This window comes from Musca vetustissima, unplaced genomic scaffold (genome assembly GCF_032173495.1).
Source record: "Musca vetustissima isolate MV318-11 ecotype Yass unplaced genomic scaffold, APGP_CSIRO_Mvet_v1 utg15182, whole genome shotgun sequence".
Lineage (NCBI taxonomy): Eukaryota > Metazoa > Arthropoda > Insecta > Diptera > Muscidae > Musca > Musca vetustissima.
Window position 1 is genome coordinate 68,689 of NW_026887609.1, and position 18,002 is coordinate 86,690.

The 18,002-nt window shown below is 30.5% G+C and overlaps 1 protein-coding gene across 1 annotated transcript in view; it reads right to left on the reverse strand.

Annotated features, from left to right (window-relative positions):
• LOC133335232 (tight junction protein ZO-2-like) overlaps nucleotides 1-5,036 on the reverse strand; it is a 72,941-nt gene extending 67,905 nt beyond the window's left edge. The window contains exons 1-2 of the mRNA XM_061543529.1: nucleotides 4,534-5,036; nucleotides 2,996-3,557 (exon numbers count right to left, since the gene is read on the reverse strand). Coding sequence (XP_061399513.1) covers nucleotides 2,996-3,557; nucleotides 4,534-5,036 — 1,065 coding nt within the window. The remainder of the gene's footprint in view (nucleotides 1-2,995; nucleotides 3,558-4,533) is intronic.
• Nucleotides 5,037-18,002: the final 12,966 nt, after the last annotated feature.

Genomic DNA, 18,002 nt, shown 5'->3' on the forward strand with positions numbered 1-18,002 from the left:
CTGAGATCAGATGTTCAGCTCGGATTTTTTTTCTATAAAAAAAAGTCCGAGCTGAGGCTCTGAGAAATTTTTCTATATAAAAAAGTCTGAGCTGAGGTTCTGAGCATTTTATTCTTTAAAAAAATCCGACACATGAGGGTCTAAGAATTTTTTCTATAGAAAAAATTCCAACCTGAGTGTCTCGAGGATTTTTTTATAGAAAAAAGTCCGACCTGAGGGTCTGAGAATTGGTTTCTATAGAAAATAGTCCGACCCAAGGGTCTTGGAGTTTTTTCTATAGAAAAAAGTCCGCCTCAATGTCTGAGAAAAAAGTCCGACCTGAGGGTCTGGGAATTTTTTCTAAAAAAAACTGTAATCTGAGAATTTTTTTCTATAGAAAAAAACTCCGATCTGAAATTTTTTTTCTATAGAAAAAAACTCCGATCCGAGAATTTTTTTCTAAAGAAAAAAACTCCAATCTGAGAATTTTTTGTCTATAGAAAAAAACTCTGATCTGAGGGTCTGAAATTTTTTTCTATAGAAAAAAAAACTCCGATCTGAGGTTCTGAGAATTTTTTTCTATAGAAAAAAATTCCTGAGACCCATGGGTCGATTACAAATAAATTTGCCAGAACCTTGGGTCGATTTTTTGCAGAAAAAAATCGCGAGACCCTTGGATTAATTTTTTTATAGAAAAAAAAAATCGGTAGATCCTTAGGTCGGGTTTTTTATAGAATAAATTTATTTTTTAGATAAAAAATCCGTGAGATCCTTGATTCCAAGGTTTTTCTACAGAAATAAATTCGAGAGACCCTTGGGTTCGGATGTGTTTTCTATAAGAAACAATTCGTAGGACCCTTGGGTCAAAGTTTTTTTTCTATAGAAAAAAATTCGTTGACTCTTGTGTAGGTTTTTTTTCCTGTAAAAAAATAATTCACAGGCCCTTGGGTCATATTTTTTCCTTTCCAACAAAAAACAAAAATACTAGGGGGTTGCAACCCCAAAACCCATACAAGTGTCGGATTGCGAAAATTTGCTGATATTGACTTGAAAACAAACCTAGACAAGGTTGAAACAATTAAAAGTTCATAAAAAAATTTGACCCCATACCTCATACAAAGAAATATACGAAAATCGTATTATAAGGCCTGAATGATGACAAATCGAACATTGCAGAGGTGTGAGTAAACTTGTTGGTAAAAATTTCCTAATTTTTGGGGGCGTCAATGAATTTGTAGATTTTTTGAAAACTTTTTCATAGATTTTTTACTTTAGACTTCGTAGGATTTGTTTAATCACTTCGTTGGAGAACACTTTTCAATATTTTAGATGCAAAATATTTTTTTCGATTTTTTCGCACACATTCACAATTTGTCCTCTTTTTCCGTAAGGTCATTGACTTGTTTCATTTATTTAATTTTTTCGATTTTTTTTTAATAGTATGCATTTTTTGCGAAATTTATTTTTTTCCTGCCCGTAATGGGTCTCTTGTAAAGATTTTTGCAACACTTCGCCTGAACTGCACTGCACTGAATTAATTACAACTTCCGTTTCCGTTTTTTGTTTCTGGTGTTTTTGTAACTCTCCCAAAAGATCAGAACGATTTGATAGGAGTTTATTTGCTTTTTGTTCCAGGCATCAGCGGCGATACGAATGCGCCAAAGAACAAATGTCAACTGCCCGGTTTGGCCATAAATTTTGATTGGAAACAAAAGAATAATTTGTCGTATTTTTATTTTTTTGTTGTTGTTCCAGGCTATTGTCAACGCGATTGTGTTCGATATAATCTGACCAAATGGAGAAAAAAAACTACAATAGAGAAGCCCAGAAGACCAACCAAATCATAGAATTGCATTGTGTAGTGGTGTAAATGATAAGAGAACTTTGGACACCAGCAGCAGCAGAACGAAAACAATCACAGAACATAAAATAATGGTGGAAATGGATATTCGGAAAAAGAGATACTTGAACAAAAAATTATCTCAAGTTTGTGTTTTTAATTTATTTTGGAAGGCAACAACTATTCGAGAGGGACAGTGGGCAGAAGATAATAAATTCCCTTGGTTCCGATTTTTTCTATAGAAAAAAATTTCGGGACTCGGGACCCGATTTCTTTCTTAGAAAAAAATTTCGAGACCCTTAGTTCCGATTTTTTTCTACAGAAAAAACTTTCGGGACCCTTGGTTCCGATTTTTTTCTATAGGAAAAAATTTCGTGACCCTTGGTTCCGATTTTGTTCTATAGAAAAACATTTCGGGACCCTTGGTTCCGATTTTTTTCTATAGAAAAACATTTCGGGACCCTTGGTTCTGATTTTTTCAATAGAAAAACATTTCGGGACCCTTGGTTCCGATTTTTTTCTATAGGAAAAATTTTCGGGACCCTTGGTTCCGATTTTTTTTCTATAGGAAAAAATTTCGGGACCCTTGGTTCCGATTTTTTTTCTATAGGAAAAAATTTCGGGACCCTTGGTTCCGATTCTTTTTATAGGAAAAAATTTCGGGAACCTTGGTTCCGATTTTTTTCTATAGAAAAAAATTTCGGGACCCTTGGTTTCGATTTTTTTCTATAGAAAAAAATCTATGGACTTTTCTTCCATAGAAAAAATTTCGGGAACCTTGGTTGCGACTTTTTTCGGGAACCATGGTTCCGAGGTTTGTCCATACAAAAAAAAAAAATCGGGTCCCTTGGTTCCGTTTTTTTTTTCTATGAAAACCACTGTGCTTTATTTTAATTTCTAAATTATGAAAATTCTCTTACATATTTCCAAGAGGCTCTCAGCCACAAATGGACGCCCATATATATTCCAAAATGACACATACACACTCAGAAGAGAACCAAAAGATAACACTTGAAATTAAAATAAAAAAATAACAATTAAAACACCCCCTAATTGTACACTCAGAAAAAAATTGCCTACCCTCTCCATTAAATTGCACAATAAAATAAATATTTCAAAAAATATCATAAATAATAAAAATTGCAATTAATAAAAAAAGTATTTTCGACTACTTACAAAAAATTCATCTTCGATGACAGGATCGGCTAGCATCTCTATGGCTTCAGTCATTGAACGACAAGTGCGGTTAATGTTCTTCTTCTTTTTCAATTTGCGTCCCAGCGTGGCAGCATCACTGAAACGATGCAATAATTTCTCACGCTTACGCACAGCCAAGGGGCTTGTGGTCGAACTGGAATGACACAGCAGTGAGGAATAATTACTACTGCCTCCGCCACCACCGCTAATTGTCGCCGTATTGGCATAGTAATTCTGTGCCTGATATTGAGCCGGAGCAGTCAATGTTGAGGTTGAATCGATTTTCTGTATCAAATTATATTCAGATTGTGGATATTTACTAGGTATGGACAGGGTTGAGGTCGTGGTTACTGTCGATGCAGATTGCACCGAGGTTTGTTGTTGCAGCAGAATTGGTTTGGGTGGTGGCGGTGGTGGAGGCTCCTTCATTAGATTCATGCGGCGTGGGGCGGCCCGCGGCAGTGTGGTCATCGATGAGGCATTTGTAACACCGCCATAGCTGACGGCACGACGATTGCGTTCATTTTCTTTGTCTCTGGAAAGAGAGAGATACAGAGGGTGGGAGTTAAAAATTAGAAAATAAGCACAATTTTGAAAGTTTTTTTTTTTTTTTTAAATCGAAATTTGAAAATTAAAAAAATTGAAAACTTATAAAATATATTATTATATTATTCAGGACCATTATTTCTGATTTTTTCCATAGAAAATAATTTCAGGACACATAGTTCCGATTTTTGTCTATAAAAAAATGTCGGTACGCCTGGTTCCGACGTTTTTTCTATAGAAATAAAAATCGGGACCCATAGTTCCGATTTTTTTATATAGAAAAAAAAATTCGGAACACATAGTTCCGATTTCGTGACCCATTTCTATAGAAACAATTTTCTTTACCCCATTTTTCCAATTTTTTTCTATAGAAAAACATTTCGGGACCATTGGTTCCGTTTTTTTTCTATAGAAAAAATTTTCGGGACCCTTGGTTCCGTTTTTTTCTATAGAAAAACATGTCGGGACTCTTGGTTCCGACTTTTTTTCTATAGAAAAACTTTTTTCTATAGAAAACAATTTCGGGACCCTCGGTTCCGACTTTTCTTATTATAGAAAAAAATTTCGGGACCCTTGGTTCCGACTTTTTTTCTGTAGAAAAAAAAATCGTGACCCTTGTTTCCGACTTTTTTCTATAAAAACAAATTTCGGGACCCTTGGTTACGTCTTTTTTCTATAGAAATAAATTGCGGGACCCTTGGTTCCGTTTTTTTCTATAGAAAAACTTTTTTTCTATAGAAAACAATTTCGGGACCCTCGGTTCCGACTTTTCTTATTATAGAAAAAAATTTCGGGACCCTTGGTTCCGACTTTTTTTCTGTAGAAAAAAAATCGTGACCCTTGTTTCCGACTTTTTTCTATAAAAACAAATTTCGGGACCCTTGGTTACGTCTTTTTTCTATAGAAATAAATTGCGGGACCCTTGGTTCCGATTTTTTTCTATATTTTCCATTAAATCCCATAATGTTTACCTCATTTTCTTCCGACCCACAGGTGGACTTAAATAACAGTTACCCGCAAAGGGTACAAAATAACCCAATTGGGGTGAAGTCGGCACCTGATCCGTCGTTGTTTCCAACATATTCATATAATGAAATGAACCGAATTGTGGTGCGGCTCCATTAAATAATATCGGCATTGAAGTTCTTTGATGCCCACCGACGCCACCCACAAATGGATTAAAAAGTTTCTTATGATGATATTTATTAACACGATTCGGATGATGTTTCCTGAGTATATTATTGTCAATGGAGGAGGTTGTAGTTTCGGTGGAGGCAACAGAATAACGACTACCATAAAGCGGGCTTCGATGTTGTCGACGACGTTCTTCCGATTCGGTTTCTTCATCCTCCTCCTCCTCGTCGCCTGCATCATTGTCAGCAGCCTGTTGCTGACACTCGTTTTCATCATCGTTCGAACATTCAGGTACCGTGTAGCAGGTGAAATTGTGCGCCTGATAATCGATTAAGGCCATGATGAATTTCGATTTTTTTCGTTTTTGGATTTTGAAGTTTTGGTTTATTTAATTTTTTGTTTTTTTTTTTGTAATTTTTTATTTAAATTTTTTGAAATTTGGGTTTTTTCTTTGGTTTCTTTGTTCTTCTGAAAATTGTTTTTGTTTCCGTTATTAATTTTTCTTTTTGTTTTTCATTCGAATTTTGTGTTCTTTGGTTTACAGTTCCCACGTTTGTTTGTTTTTCTTTTATTGTTTTTAATGCCGGATTTCTGCATTTATTTTTTTCTGTTTAAATTATAGCACATTTCCTTTCTTTGTGAAAAAGAAAAACAAGAAATTAAGAACATAATTTTTTTATGAACGGACAAAAATATTTTTACTTATTTTTTTTATTATTTCTGTAATTTCCTTTATAGAATATTTAAATATCAAAATTTAATGCAGCGAATTTCAAATTACAACAATACAACCTCAGGATTTTCTAATATGAACCATACATATTTCTTAATTGTTTCCTTTACGTTGGGCGCCATCTCACGAAACAATTTTCCAAATTGCATTTTACAAAATGTGTACTTCAAGGCTTAATGAATAATACAATCGCAGGATTTTTAAGATATGTTTTAATATCACCCATTAATTGATATTTTTTGTTTGCCCCACTTTGGGCGCCAAATAGCAATACATTGCGATATTAAAATGTAATCAAAGAGCAAGACAGACTATTTTAAGATTTGTAAAAATTGAAATTAATTTTATAATACCACACAATTGTCTTAAAAATATTTTCAATGATACCAAAATTAGCCACCTGTTGGGCGCCATTTTTTACGTGATACATACGGGAGCTCATATTTATTGCATACAATTAGGAAAAAATATATTTTTTTAAATAGGAAATCTAAAATAAGCTCGAATATGTTTAAAATTCATATGCGATAGTTGTATTTAGAGTGAAGTTATAGGTAGCCCCACGTTGGTCGCCATTCATGAAAACCTGTCTAAGTTATATTATTTATCCTACGTAATGCCTATATTTGCTCTACAATTGGAAAACTCCATATTTATCAGATTTTTCTTAATCACAATAAAGGGCAATAACATATATATGTGTTAGCCACCTGTTGGGCGCCATTTATTTTGTGATGTATTAAGGAGTTCATATTTATTTCATAACATCAGGACGATAATATACATTATTATAAAAATAGGAAAATATATATGCTCGACTATGAAATTTATATGCGGTAGTTGTATTTGGCGTGGAGTTATAGGTAGCCCCACGTTGGTCGCCATTCGTAAAAACCTGTCTAAATTTCATATTCAATGTAATGCCTATTTCAACCCTTCAAATAGAAGACTCCATTTATCACATTTTTTAATCACAATAAAGGACAATAAAATCTATTCTGTAGCCCCACGTTGGGCGCCAAATCATTTAAATATTTAATAATGGAAAATGAGTGAAACATTATTCTTAAAGTGGCCTTATAATATAAATCAAAGGGCAAAGATATTCAATAGCTCCTGTAGGATCAGAAAACTGGAATTATGAACTTTACTTTTGTAAGAAATGTTGAGAACTTCATAGTGCGGCAGATTTGCTGGAAAATTACAGATGGACGAGTGTCTATATAAAGTGGTACGCTGTGCATCAAAATAAATGGACATTAGGAACGTCGGAATATGTAATGGGTACGTAAGTCTTTCTTTGAAATCATGGTCATCATATATTCCGACAATTTGGATTGGATTCCCCGACAAATATACCTTTGACGTGCTTAGGAGTAAGGAAAGCTTCACTTTCGGACCATTGAAGGTCGTGAAATCTTAGGTGAAAGTGAGGCTGTTTAATAAGGAATAAAGATCGTTGCTAAGGATAGCTATTATAGCCGGGAGAGCTATTGTATCCGAAGTCGAGGTTTGCAATTCCCATGTGTGTTATGAACCTTTGTCTCTGTTTTTATTTTTGGTCACTGTACTTTCCACCTTCGAAAAAATGCAGTTCAACTCCGAATATCTAGTGCTTTCCCAATAAGAATTAGAAGACTACATCTTCGGATGTGAGTTAGTTTAGTCGAAGCCGTAGAGGGATAGTAGATTTTGTTTTAATTTAGTTCAATAATCGACCAAATCGATTTCGTCTTACAAGTCTTTATAATGCAATGATTCGGAATTCATTCTAGAATGATAGACACTAATGTTTCCTTTAATTTAACACAGCCACACTTTGGACGCCAATAAATTATCTTTGACAATAATATAAATATAAAAATAAATTATTTGCATATACTGGCGCCCAATGTTATCTAAAATAATTATATATCTAAAACCAATGCAAAATATCCAAAAAAAATACACATATAAAAAAGAAAATAATTATCAGAAAATAATGGCGCCCAACATGACAATGCGTAAGATAAAACAATTAGTTCACAATCATGAAATTCATAAGGAAATAAGGACAAAATATATTAAAAATGAAATGGCGCCCGACGTGGAGCAAATTACATTGGCATACACATTTACGTTCTGTGATTATTCGTTACAATTAGAATTAAAAATAAATTAGGACGATGTTTTTGTGTAGTAATGTTAATAAATGGCGCCACGTTGGGCGCCATTTTATTTATGAGATATATTTTTTGTTAACCCTAATAAATGAACGGTGTAGCATCTTGCATTTTTTTTTTTTTGATATTTCCCTTAAAATATTTATAATTTGAATAACCCCGCGTTGGTCGCCACTTCATAATACATCTACCCTTTACATTGTGAATTTTGGCTCATTAAACATATCACTCAAACTTACGAATTCCATGATTAAATAGACTTGGGCAAACACATTCCTGGGGCGGTATGATCATTTTCAGTTTGCTCTGTAAAAAGAACTAGGTTTAGTTCCATAGTTCATTTTTGTTCAATCGTTTATTAGTACAGTTACAGTTGGGTCAATTAACAAAATGATTTAGAATAATAATAGATTCAAAATGAACTATGTTAAGGAGAGCAAAATGGAACAATTGGAATGTAGAGTACAGGATGAACGAATAAAAACTGAAACTAGTTCCTTTTGTACAATAGTTCAATTGAACTAGTTTGTTTTGAAATGACCCATCCTTATTGTAATAGTGTCGGATGTATTCTGTTTACTCAATAATATAATTAAAATGTCATTTGATTGACATTTTTTAAGATTTTCTCTGGCTGACTGTTATAACCTCACGTTGGGCGCCATTTCCAAATTCCTCGTTTTCACATTGGGTTAAATTTTTTTAGGTTAAAATTTTTTTAAGACTAGACTAAATTAATTGCTGCCGTCGTAGATGTATTTGACTCTTTTGTTGGGGGGTTTTTGGAAAACCCCATGTTGGGCGCCATTCTAAAATACAAAGAATTAAACCTTATAATTGCACATTTTTAATTTTTATTCAATTAAATTAAAAATTTAATTAAAGTCAATGGTTAACAAATTACAAATGTTTGTAACTTTTTTTCATTTTCCCTACAATTAGCCTCCATTTTAGTTGCACAACTTTCACGACACTTTGTACATCTCCTGAGTATTTCTATTTAAAAACTCTCTTTGTTTGTGGCAGTATTACAAAGTTGTTCCCCCCCAATTTTAATAGCACACTTTTTTTGCACTGCATCAAATATTGCATGAATTAATTATCGGTGTTGAGATTTGCAGCAGTAACGCTGAATGAATGAGTATTAAAAAAAAGAAAAGAGTTGTGTCTCTTTTCAGTGAAGCTACAATTTTGTGGGAAGAGGGGTTTGAATGGTATTTAAAAAGAGTCATTATGAACTGAACGACAACAAAATATGACATAAATAATAATGCAATTAACAATCATATTTTTAAGAAGATGTATTTCTCCTCCTCTATTCCCCCACAAAGCAATTAAAGTGTGCCAATTAAAATTAAAAAAAAAAATTCAGTCAAGTCTCATTGAATCATCCAACGTTTTCGCCAAAGATGTTTTGTAACACCAAAAGTTGTTGTAAATAAATTTCCATTTGCAAATTGGCTTAGGGATTTCGATTTGTAAGCATATTTTTTAGACTGTCAGATGTCTTAATTTTTTTATACATATGTTCTGTTCGGGCTATTAACTAGAACAGCACACTCATTCAAAAAGTTATGATTCAATATTTATGTTTTTTTTTTAATAATTTCTTGACAAGGAAAAAAACACAGCCGAAGAGACTTAAGGCATATAAATTATGAATGAGATATTGTAAACATAAGGTAGCTGATGTTTTTTTTTTTTTTGAGAAATTATGACTAATCTAGGTGAGATAATTATGAAGAAGATGATAATAATTATGATGAGTTAGGATGATTTGCTTTGTTTTTTAAGGAGAGGAATCTTAACGGAGAATGTGTCAAAGTACATTTTAACTTTTACATTGTCTGCGATATACCTAATGATGGACCATATTGATATTTTTTCGGAACCCAAAATAGATACATTATAGAAGGGAAACATCTCCGAATGTCTAAAAGTACGGAATATTTGGGATAGGAGGGCCATATAAAAAAAGATAAACCTATTTTGAAAATATTTGATTCTCAAAATTTCGCCATGAGGTTATCGTTTTATGGGAGTTATAGCGACAGTGATGATTATGCCAACAGTGATGATTTTTCGTAGGAAGATTTTCTACCCAATGAGATTCCACAATAAAAATTTTACAGACAATTTAGTTAAAAGTTGCGCCTAAACTCCCAAAACTCCAAATTTTGAATGGTAGCAACCGTAAAAATTACTACTAATTTTTGGTGGGGAGATTCGCTACCCGATAAGAACCCAGAATACAGAATTTTAGGAGGTAGCGTTAGGTGGGGGCTACCATAAAAAGTGGGCCAATATTACTAATTTTTGGTAGGGAGATACGCCAGCCGATGAGAACTCAAAATACCAAACTACACACACAAATCGACTGAAAAACGTGGGTCTATTACAAAATAAAAGGGAATGGAAAATCCAAAAATTTCCGGTAACATAGATTAGTGGGGAGAAGGTATCGTTATATGAAGCCTAACCTAAAAGTTCATCAATATTTCAAAATTTTGATACGAAGATTTGCTAACCAATTAGAACCCAAAATACCAAATTATAGTCAATTCGATTGAAAAATGTGAACAAAATTAGACACATTGGGAAAAATGGCGCCCAATTTGGATCTGTTACAAATTACAGGAAATTAGAAAATCAATAATTATTAGGGAGATTATTGATATACAACATTCCTAATGGTATTCCGGATAGCAATGTGTCCAATCTCCCCAAAATATGTAAATTTGGGAGGTACCGTTGTACGAAGGCCAACCTAAAAGTTGGCCAATATTGATAATTTTTGATATGAAGATTTGCTACCCAATTAGAACCCAAAATACCAAATTACAGTCAATTCAATTGAAAAATGTGACCAAAATTAAACACATTTGGAAAAAATGGCGCCCAATTTGGGACAATTACAAATTACAGGAAATGAGTTAATAGAAATAATTTTTGGTAGGATAGACTTGCGGCGGAAATACTAGACGTCTTATAGAGACAAAATATTCCTTAATTCTGAATGGCGTTGATCGTATTCCTATGGCCAGGCCAACATTAAAAATAAATGGCGCCCAACAGAAAGTACTTGTTATCCAGCGATATAGTCTGCCTTTCAGTGTAGTGGTTCTATTAGAAAAATGTAGATTGTCATAAATATAAATGGCGCCCAACGTTTACGAGTGGCGTCCAACGTATTAGATATTATAGATTTTAAAGAAAATGGAAGTGGAAATATTAGAATTTGATTTCGTATAACTAAAAGAACTATAACTATATTTTCAGAAATCCACAATAATTTAAAATATGAGGGGACAACCATCAAAAACTGAATGATGCTCAATGTATTCAGGCGGGGAAGAAATGAACAAAATTCTATTAATAAATGGCGCCCAACGAGAATGTATAAAACTAATCTAATTTTAATATATTAGATATTGAAATAGGCCGACCACCAATGTTGTGCTTCTAATAGAAAAAAGTGGGAAACACACCAACAAAATGAGTGGCGCCCAACGGGAATGTATAAAAATCATCTAATATTAATATATTTAATGAAATGGAATGATCGAACCTCCACATTTGTGTTTCTACTGGCAAACGTGGAAAACACACAAAAACAAATGAGTGGCGCCCAACGCCATTATTACATAATTTATAGAAAAGGGCTAAAAATATTCCAAGGGATTTACAACATGGGAAATTTGTGGACGCAAAAAAAAATGACAACATCTTGTCTAGGCATAGCGATTTGAATAGAATAAAAAAAATATAAATGGTGCCCGATGTGAGGCAACTAAGAAATGGATTATGAATGAAATTGGAAAACGAAAATTAGCGAAAAATATATTTCGGACCAAAATACATTTTTCCGGGTGAGACCTGATAAAAATCAGTCAGCTAAATTTGTGATGAGATGATGAATATATTCCAATCAGATCAATCAATCAATCAAAAAATATATCATAGAGAAGTACTAACCTTCTAAAGAGGAATACCGAAATTATTTATCTCCCAATAGAAAAATTAACCCCTAAAGTCCTTTTCGGTCACTGTGCCTGTAATTATAATTTATCCTGCAGTTAAACAGAATATTAAAATGTTGTAAAAATATGCCCGTGTTATAAATAGCATCATCATAATTTGTGAGTTTTTTTTCATTTTGGTTTCAGTCTTATCAAAAAATATACGACAATGACCACATTGGGAAAAGCAAACAAAAACTGCGGGAAGCTGCTGGCTGTACAGAATAGATTATGGTGTTGAATGTTTTTGGGTGGAAAGTCATCAACATTTACACACTTCTTGTGTGTGTATACAAATCTTTGTGTATGTGTGTAAAAGCTTTGTGGAGAAATTATGCAGTAAAAACACAATGACAATGGTTGTAAAACCCCCCTCAGCCGTCTTATTAAAGGCAAAATGCCGTTTGTAAAAAAACAACAAAAACATTACAATAAATTTCCGGGATTTTCATTTAATTTGCATGCAGCCTGCAATTGTAAGTCCCTAGCCCATCGGATTTGCCTGGCTTAACTTACTGCAGTGTGCTTTATCTCCCTTAGCAGAAGTAAACATCAGTTTGTGGTTAAATACTCCATCGAGCCATACGGGATAGGCCATGGACCGATTTCATTCACTTGGTTGTACTGCAGCACAGCAGCAGCCACATCAGTTGAATGAAATATTAAAATAAAATGTAATTTTTATTTTTTTCATATTCATATTGTTGTTGCAGTTACGACCATTGCAAATTTTGTCTCCATACTGTCTGTTTTGCGGTTTATACAAAACAAAAAAGGGAGAGAAGAAGATAGAAAAAAAGTGCGAAAAAAGTTTGCTGAATATAGGAAAATAAAAAGTGGATGTCGAAGAAGAATGTTGGAAATTTAAAAATTTTAATTTTTTTTAGAAAAATAAGACCATGTTCAAAGTCCGGACACCTCTCCACTTATGAATGTATATAGCTTTGTAAAAAATGACATCTAACTACTATCTACACCCCTCTTCCCTATTACATAGAACGTGTGTTTTGAAAATTACTTAATTCCATCATCACTTTACTTCCGCAATTGCTGGACAACTCTTTCCTACTAATGTCTTCACCCTTTGTCCTATGATGGTCTCTCATCATCCAATCAATCTAAAACTGTCATTCACATATCAGCTGCCACCACACTTTACCCTATTCCAAATTATTATTTTGGAAAATATTTTTTGTTACAGGTGGTGTTGTGTGTGTGTGTGTGTTGCTGCAAACACATACCCTCTCAAGTTTCAAAATCGAAATGTCTAAAAATTGACTTTTTAATTGTTTTGAGTTTTGAAGACTTTGTGTATTTGACAGCTTGATGGCTGGAAATATGGTTTTTCAAAAAATGATATTTGAAATTAAATTGATGACCATAGGACGTTGAATTGCTAAGATATGAACTTAAAATTACACACCTTTACAATATTAGACACCTGGAATAGATGTGATGTAATTATTGAAAAAGTCCTCAATCAAAGTAATCCCAAACATTTTTTTATTCATAACATAAAATGGTTCGGGAAAATCGGATCCCAGTTACAGCAGATTTGTTTTCTATAGCAAAAACATTTTTCCAGAAAATTTTTAAATGTTCCATAAAAATGTATATATTTTTAAATCCACACCTATTTATATAGCCACTAAAATATTTTTTTAAAAATCCACGCCTATTTTTATAGCCACTAAAATATTTTTTTTTAAAAATCCACGCCAATTTTTATAGCCACTAAAATATTTTTTTAAAAATCCACGCCTATTTTTATAGCCACTAAAATATTTTTTTTAAAAATCCACGCCTATTTTTATAGTCACTAAAATATTTTTTTAAAAATCCACGACTATTTTTAAGCCACTAAAATATTTTTTTTTTAAATCCACACCTTGACTGGACTCTAAAAAATATTTTTTTAAAAATCCACGCCTATTTTTATAGCCACTAAAATATTTTTTTTTAAATCCACGCCTACTTTTATAGCCGCTAAAATATTTTTTTTTTAAATCCACGCCTACTTTTATAGCCACTAAAATATTTTTTTTTTAAATCCACGCCTACTTTTATAGCCGCTAAAATATTTTTTTTTTAAATCCACGCCTACTTTTATAGCCGCTAAAATATTTTTTTTAAATCCACGCCTATTTTTTTAGCGACAAAAAAAATATTTTTTTAAAAATCCACGCCTATTTTTATAGCTACTCGAAAAAATATATTTTTTAAAAATCCACGCCTATTTTTATAGCCTCTAAAATATTTTTTAAAAATCCACGCCTCTTTTTATAGCCACTAAAATATTTTTTTTTTTAAAATACACGCCTATTTTTATAGCCTCTAAAATATTTTTTTAAAAATCCACGCCTATTTTTTGATAGCCACTAAAATATTTTTTACAAATCCACGCCTATTTTCATAGTCTCTAAAATATTTTTTTAAAAATCCACGCCTATTTTTATAGCCACTAAAATATTTTTTTAAAAATCCACGACTATTTTTATAGCCACTAAAATATTTTTTTTAAAAATCCACGCCTTTTTTTATAGCCACTAAAATATTTTTTTAAAAATCCACGCCTATTTTTATAGCCTCTAAAATATTTTTTTAAAAATCCACGCCTATTTTTTGATAGCCACTAAAATATTTTTTTAAAAGTCCACGCCTATTTTTTGATAGCCACTAAAATATTTTTTTAAAAATCCACGCCTATTTTTTGATAGCCACTAAAATATTTTTTACAAATCCACGCCTATTTTCATAGTCTCTAAAATATTTTTTTAAAAATCCACGACTATTTTTATAGCCACTAAAATATTTTTTTTAAAAATCCACGCCTTTTTTTATAGCCACTAAAATATTTTTTTAAAAATCCACGCCTATTTTTATAGCCTCTAAAATATTTTTTTAAAAATCCACGCCTATTTTTTGATAGCCACTAAAATATTTTTTTAAAAGTCCACGCCTATTTTTTGATAGCCACTAAAATATTTTTTTAAAAATCCACGCCTATTTTTTGATAGCCACTAAAATATTTTTTTAAAAGTCCACGCCTATTTTTTGATAGCCACTAAAATATTTTTTTAAAAATCCACGCCTATTTTTATAGCCACTAAAATATTTTTTTTAAAAATCCACGCCTTTTTTTATAGCCACTAAAATATTTTTTTAAAAATCCACGCCTTTTTTATAGCCACTAAAATATTTTTTTTTTAAATCCACGACTATTTTTATAGCCACTAAAATATTTTTCAAAAAATCCGCGCCTATTTAATAAATGCACGCCTATAATATGACTCAAAAAATATTTTGTAAAAAACCATGCCTATATTAAGACCACAAAAATATTTTTATAAAAAATCGTTTGCTAAATCATTTTTTTTTAATCCATGTCCATAAGACCCCATTTTTTAAATTAGTACCCACAAAAAATTAATATTTTTTAAATTCACTCCTATTTTAATACCCAGTACTCTCACACCACATTATCAATTATTTAATTTAATATTCAATAAAAAAAAAAAAAACATTTTAAAACCAACAAAAAATACATTTAATCTAATTTATCGCCACAAACTAGGTCAATAGATCACTTTCTTTCAACGTCAGTGCCGTCTACTACACACCTTTGCCATAATCCACAAATGTTGGCGATTAACATAATCTATGATTTTGAATTAATTTTGAAAAATAAAAATTACGAAAATACAAAAATTAATTTAACACCACAGACAAACTGATAACGATCAAAATAGAGATCAAAAAAAGGCAAATGTCTAGAGCGAAATAGAAAAATAAAATCGAAATTGCAAATTATGGAGAATCTATCGACATCGATGATTTTTTTATTTATGTTAATTTTTTGTAAATCATTGGCCATTTTGTATAAAATTAAACATTTTGGCAGGTCAAATATTAAATGCAAAATAAAATTTTAAATTTTGACACACCAAACTTGGAGAGTGTGAGACAATAGAAAAAGGTTGCGAATGTCCTTAGGCTTTGGGGAAATTTTAATCTATGTTAGCGGAATAAAGTAAAGAAGTTAGAAAAATCTATGTGAGGAAAACAAATCTATAAGTAATTGTACAAAATCAAAAAAAGGAAAACTACGATAGTACCCAGGGAAAATTTGCAATTGTGAATATTGGATGAGATGACGCTCAAGTTTAACATTTTATTTAGAATAAAATTGTGTCTCTGAGACCAATATTTATAAATACCAAGAAAAATATTTAAAAACCAGTAAGGTTTTTAAATACTGTATAGTCGGACGGGGCCGACCATATGATACCCTACACAATTATCATCGGAATTGAATATTCATGAGAAGTTAACATAATTTTGCGTTATTATAATATTTCGTATAATGAAACTCTCACTTTTACTTCGTGGTTCTATTTTTGAGTTGGTGAAATATGTTTTGGAATGTGCCTATGTACCATTAGTTATCTGAAATCATAATGAAACTTAAAGGTAGGTCTAAGACCAATATTTCGCGGAGTTACAATCTCTTCTGCTATTTTTTTTATATGGATTTTTTTAATATTTTATTTTTTAATTGAAACTTAATAACGGTTTCAAAAAATTTAATTTTGTATTTTGATTTAATTCGAACCTACACTAATTTCAGAATGTCCCTATAAATATTCAAGTGAAAATCTCCACAATTTTTGAAGATATAGCCGATTTATTGTGTTAGCCATTAAGTGACAGCAAGAGGGCTTCTCAAACTTTAAACCCGTTTTTCGCCAAACAGCGTTTTTGCGAATGGCGGGCATGATAACTCAAAAACTAATAACCCAATCGATTTCAAAATTTTGGGGCGTTTCTCTGTGAGTGTATAGCTATCGTATGAACTAGGATAATTCAATCGGTGAAGATCTTCCTTATTTTGTAACTTAGTTGGTTGTCAAAAATAGGCGATTTTCCAAAATAAAATTTCAAAGTTCCGCCATTTTGTTAATTGTTGTTCGATGTCAATAATCCTAGTTCTAACACCATTGGAATTTTCGGATTCCGATGTTCCAGTGAGGAGTTATCATGCCCGCCATCAAAAATATGAACTTTTATTTGATCACTAAAAACAACGACAAAACAACAACACAAAATTTTTTGTAAATTATTTTTTTCTATATATATATATTTATTTTATTTTCTATATATATATATATATATATATATATACCAATAGGCTGCTAAATGAATAATAATTTATTATTATTTTATTCTTTACAACTATCACAGAAATTCTTTCTTTAAATTTCACAAAAATTGTTTTATTCGCTTTTTTACATTTTTTATGTATTTTTATTCAATATGGATTTCATAAAATATTGTATTGTTGTATGAATTGCCTTCAATTGCATTAAAAGTAATTTTATTTATTTATTATGATTATTTTTTTTTAATTAATTTTCTCCTTTTCAGATGTTGAAAATAATTTCTTTTTTTATATTTTTATTTAATTTTACTTCAAATTAATTTATTTGTTTTTCACAAAAATTATTTTCTTCTTTATTTAATAGTTTATTTATTATTTAATATTACATATTATTTTTTACATTATATTTTTCATAAAATATATTTTAATTAAAAAAAATATATATATATATATTTATTTTTTTTTGACTTTTGTTGTTATTTTTTTATTTTATGAAAACAAATTTTAAAACTTTTTTTATTACTTGTTTTTAAAAAAGTGTTGCTGAAATTAATTTCTTAATCATTTCATATTTAATTAATACATTTTACTTTTTTAATAATAATTTTAATTTTTTTTTTCAAAATTATTATTTTTATAATTTTTATTTTTGAATTATTTTTATTTGGTATGGATTTTCTAAAATATTATTACAAACATTTTTATTTTATGTTGAAGAATATTTTTTCTCTGATTGTTTCAGAAATTTTGTTTTGATTATTTTATTATTATTTCTTTTATATATTTTTTTATAATATATTTTTTTTTGTTTTGAAATGATTTTTTATACTATATAATATTTTTAGAACATTTTTGGAATATGTTTTCCAAAAATGTTATTAAATTTTATTTAAATCGGTTTATTTCAATATGCTTATTTTAGTTTTATTTCACATTTTAAATATTTTTTTCATAATTTTATTTATTTTAAAATTTTTTTTTTACATTTCATGGTTCCAATAAACATTTTAAAAAATTCATTGGAAGTATTTTTCTTTTATTTTTTTTTAATTATAAATTTTATTATTTATTTTTTTTTCAAAGAATTTCATTTCTTTTGTTACGAATTTTCAATAAAACATTTTCAAATAAATTTATGTTATTTACACTTCACATTCTGAAAATTCACATGAATTTGAAATAACAATTTTTTATTCTCTTCTTCAAAAAGATAATGTGCTACACTTCTCAAATA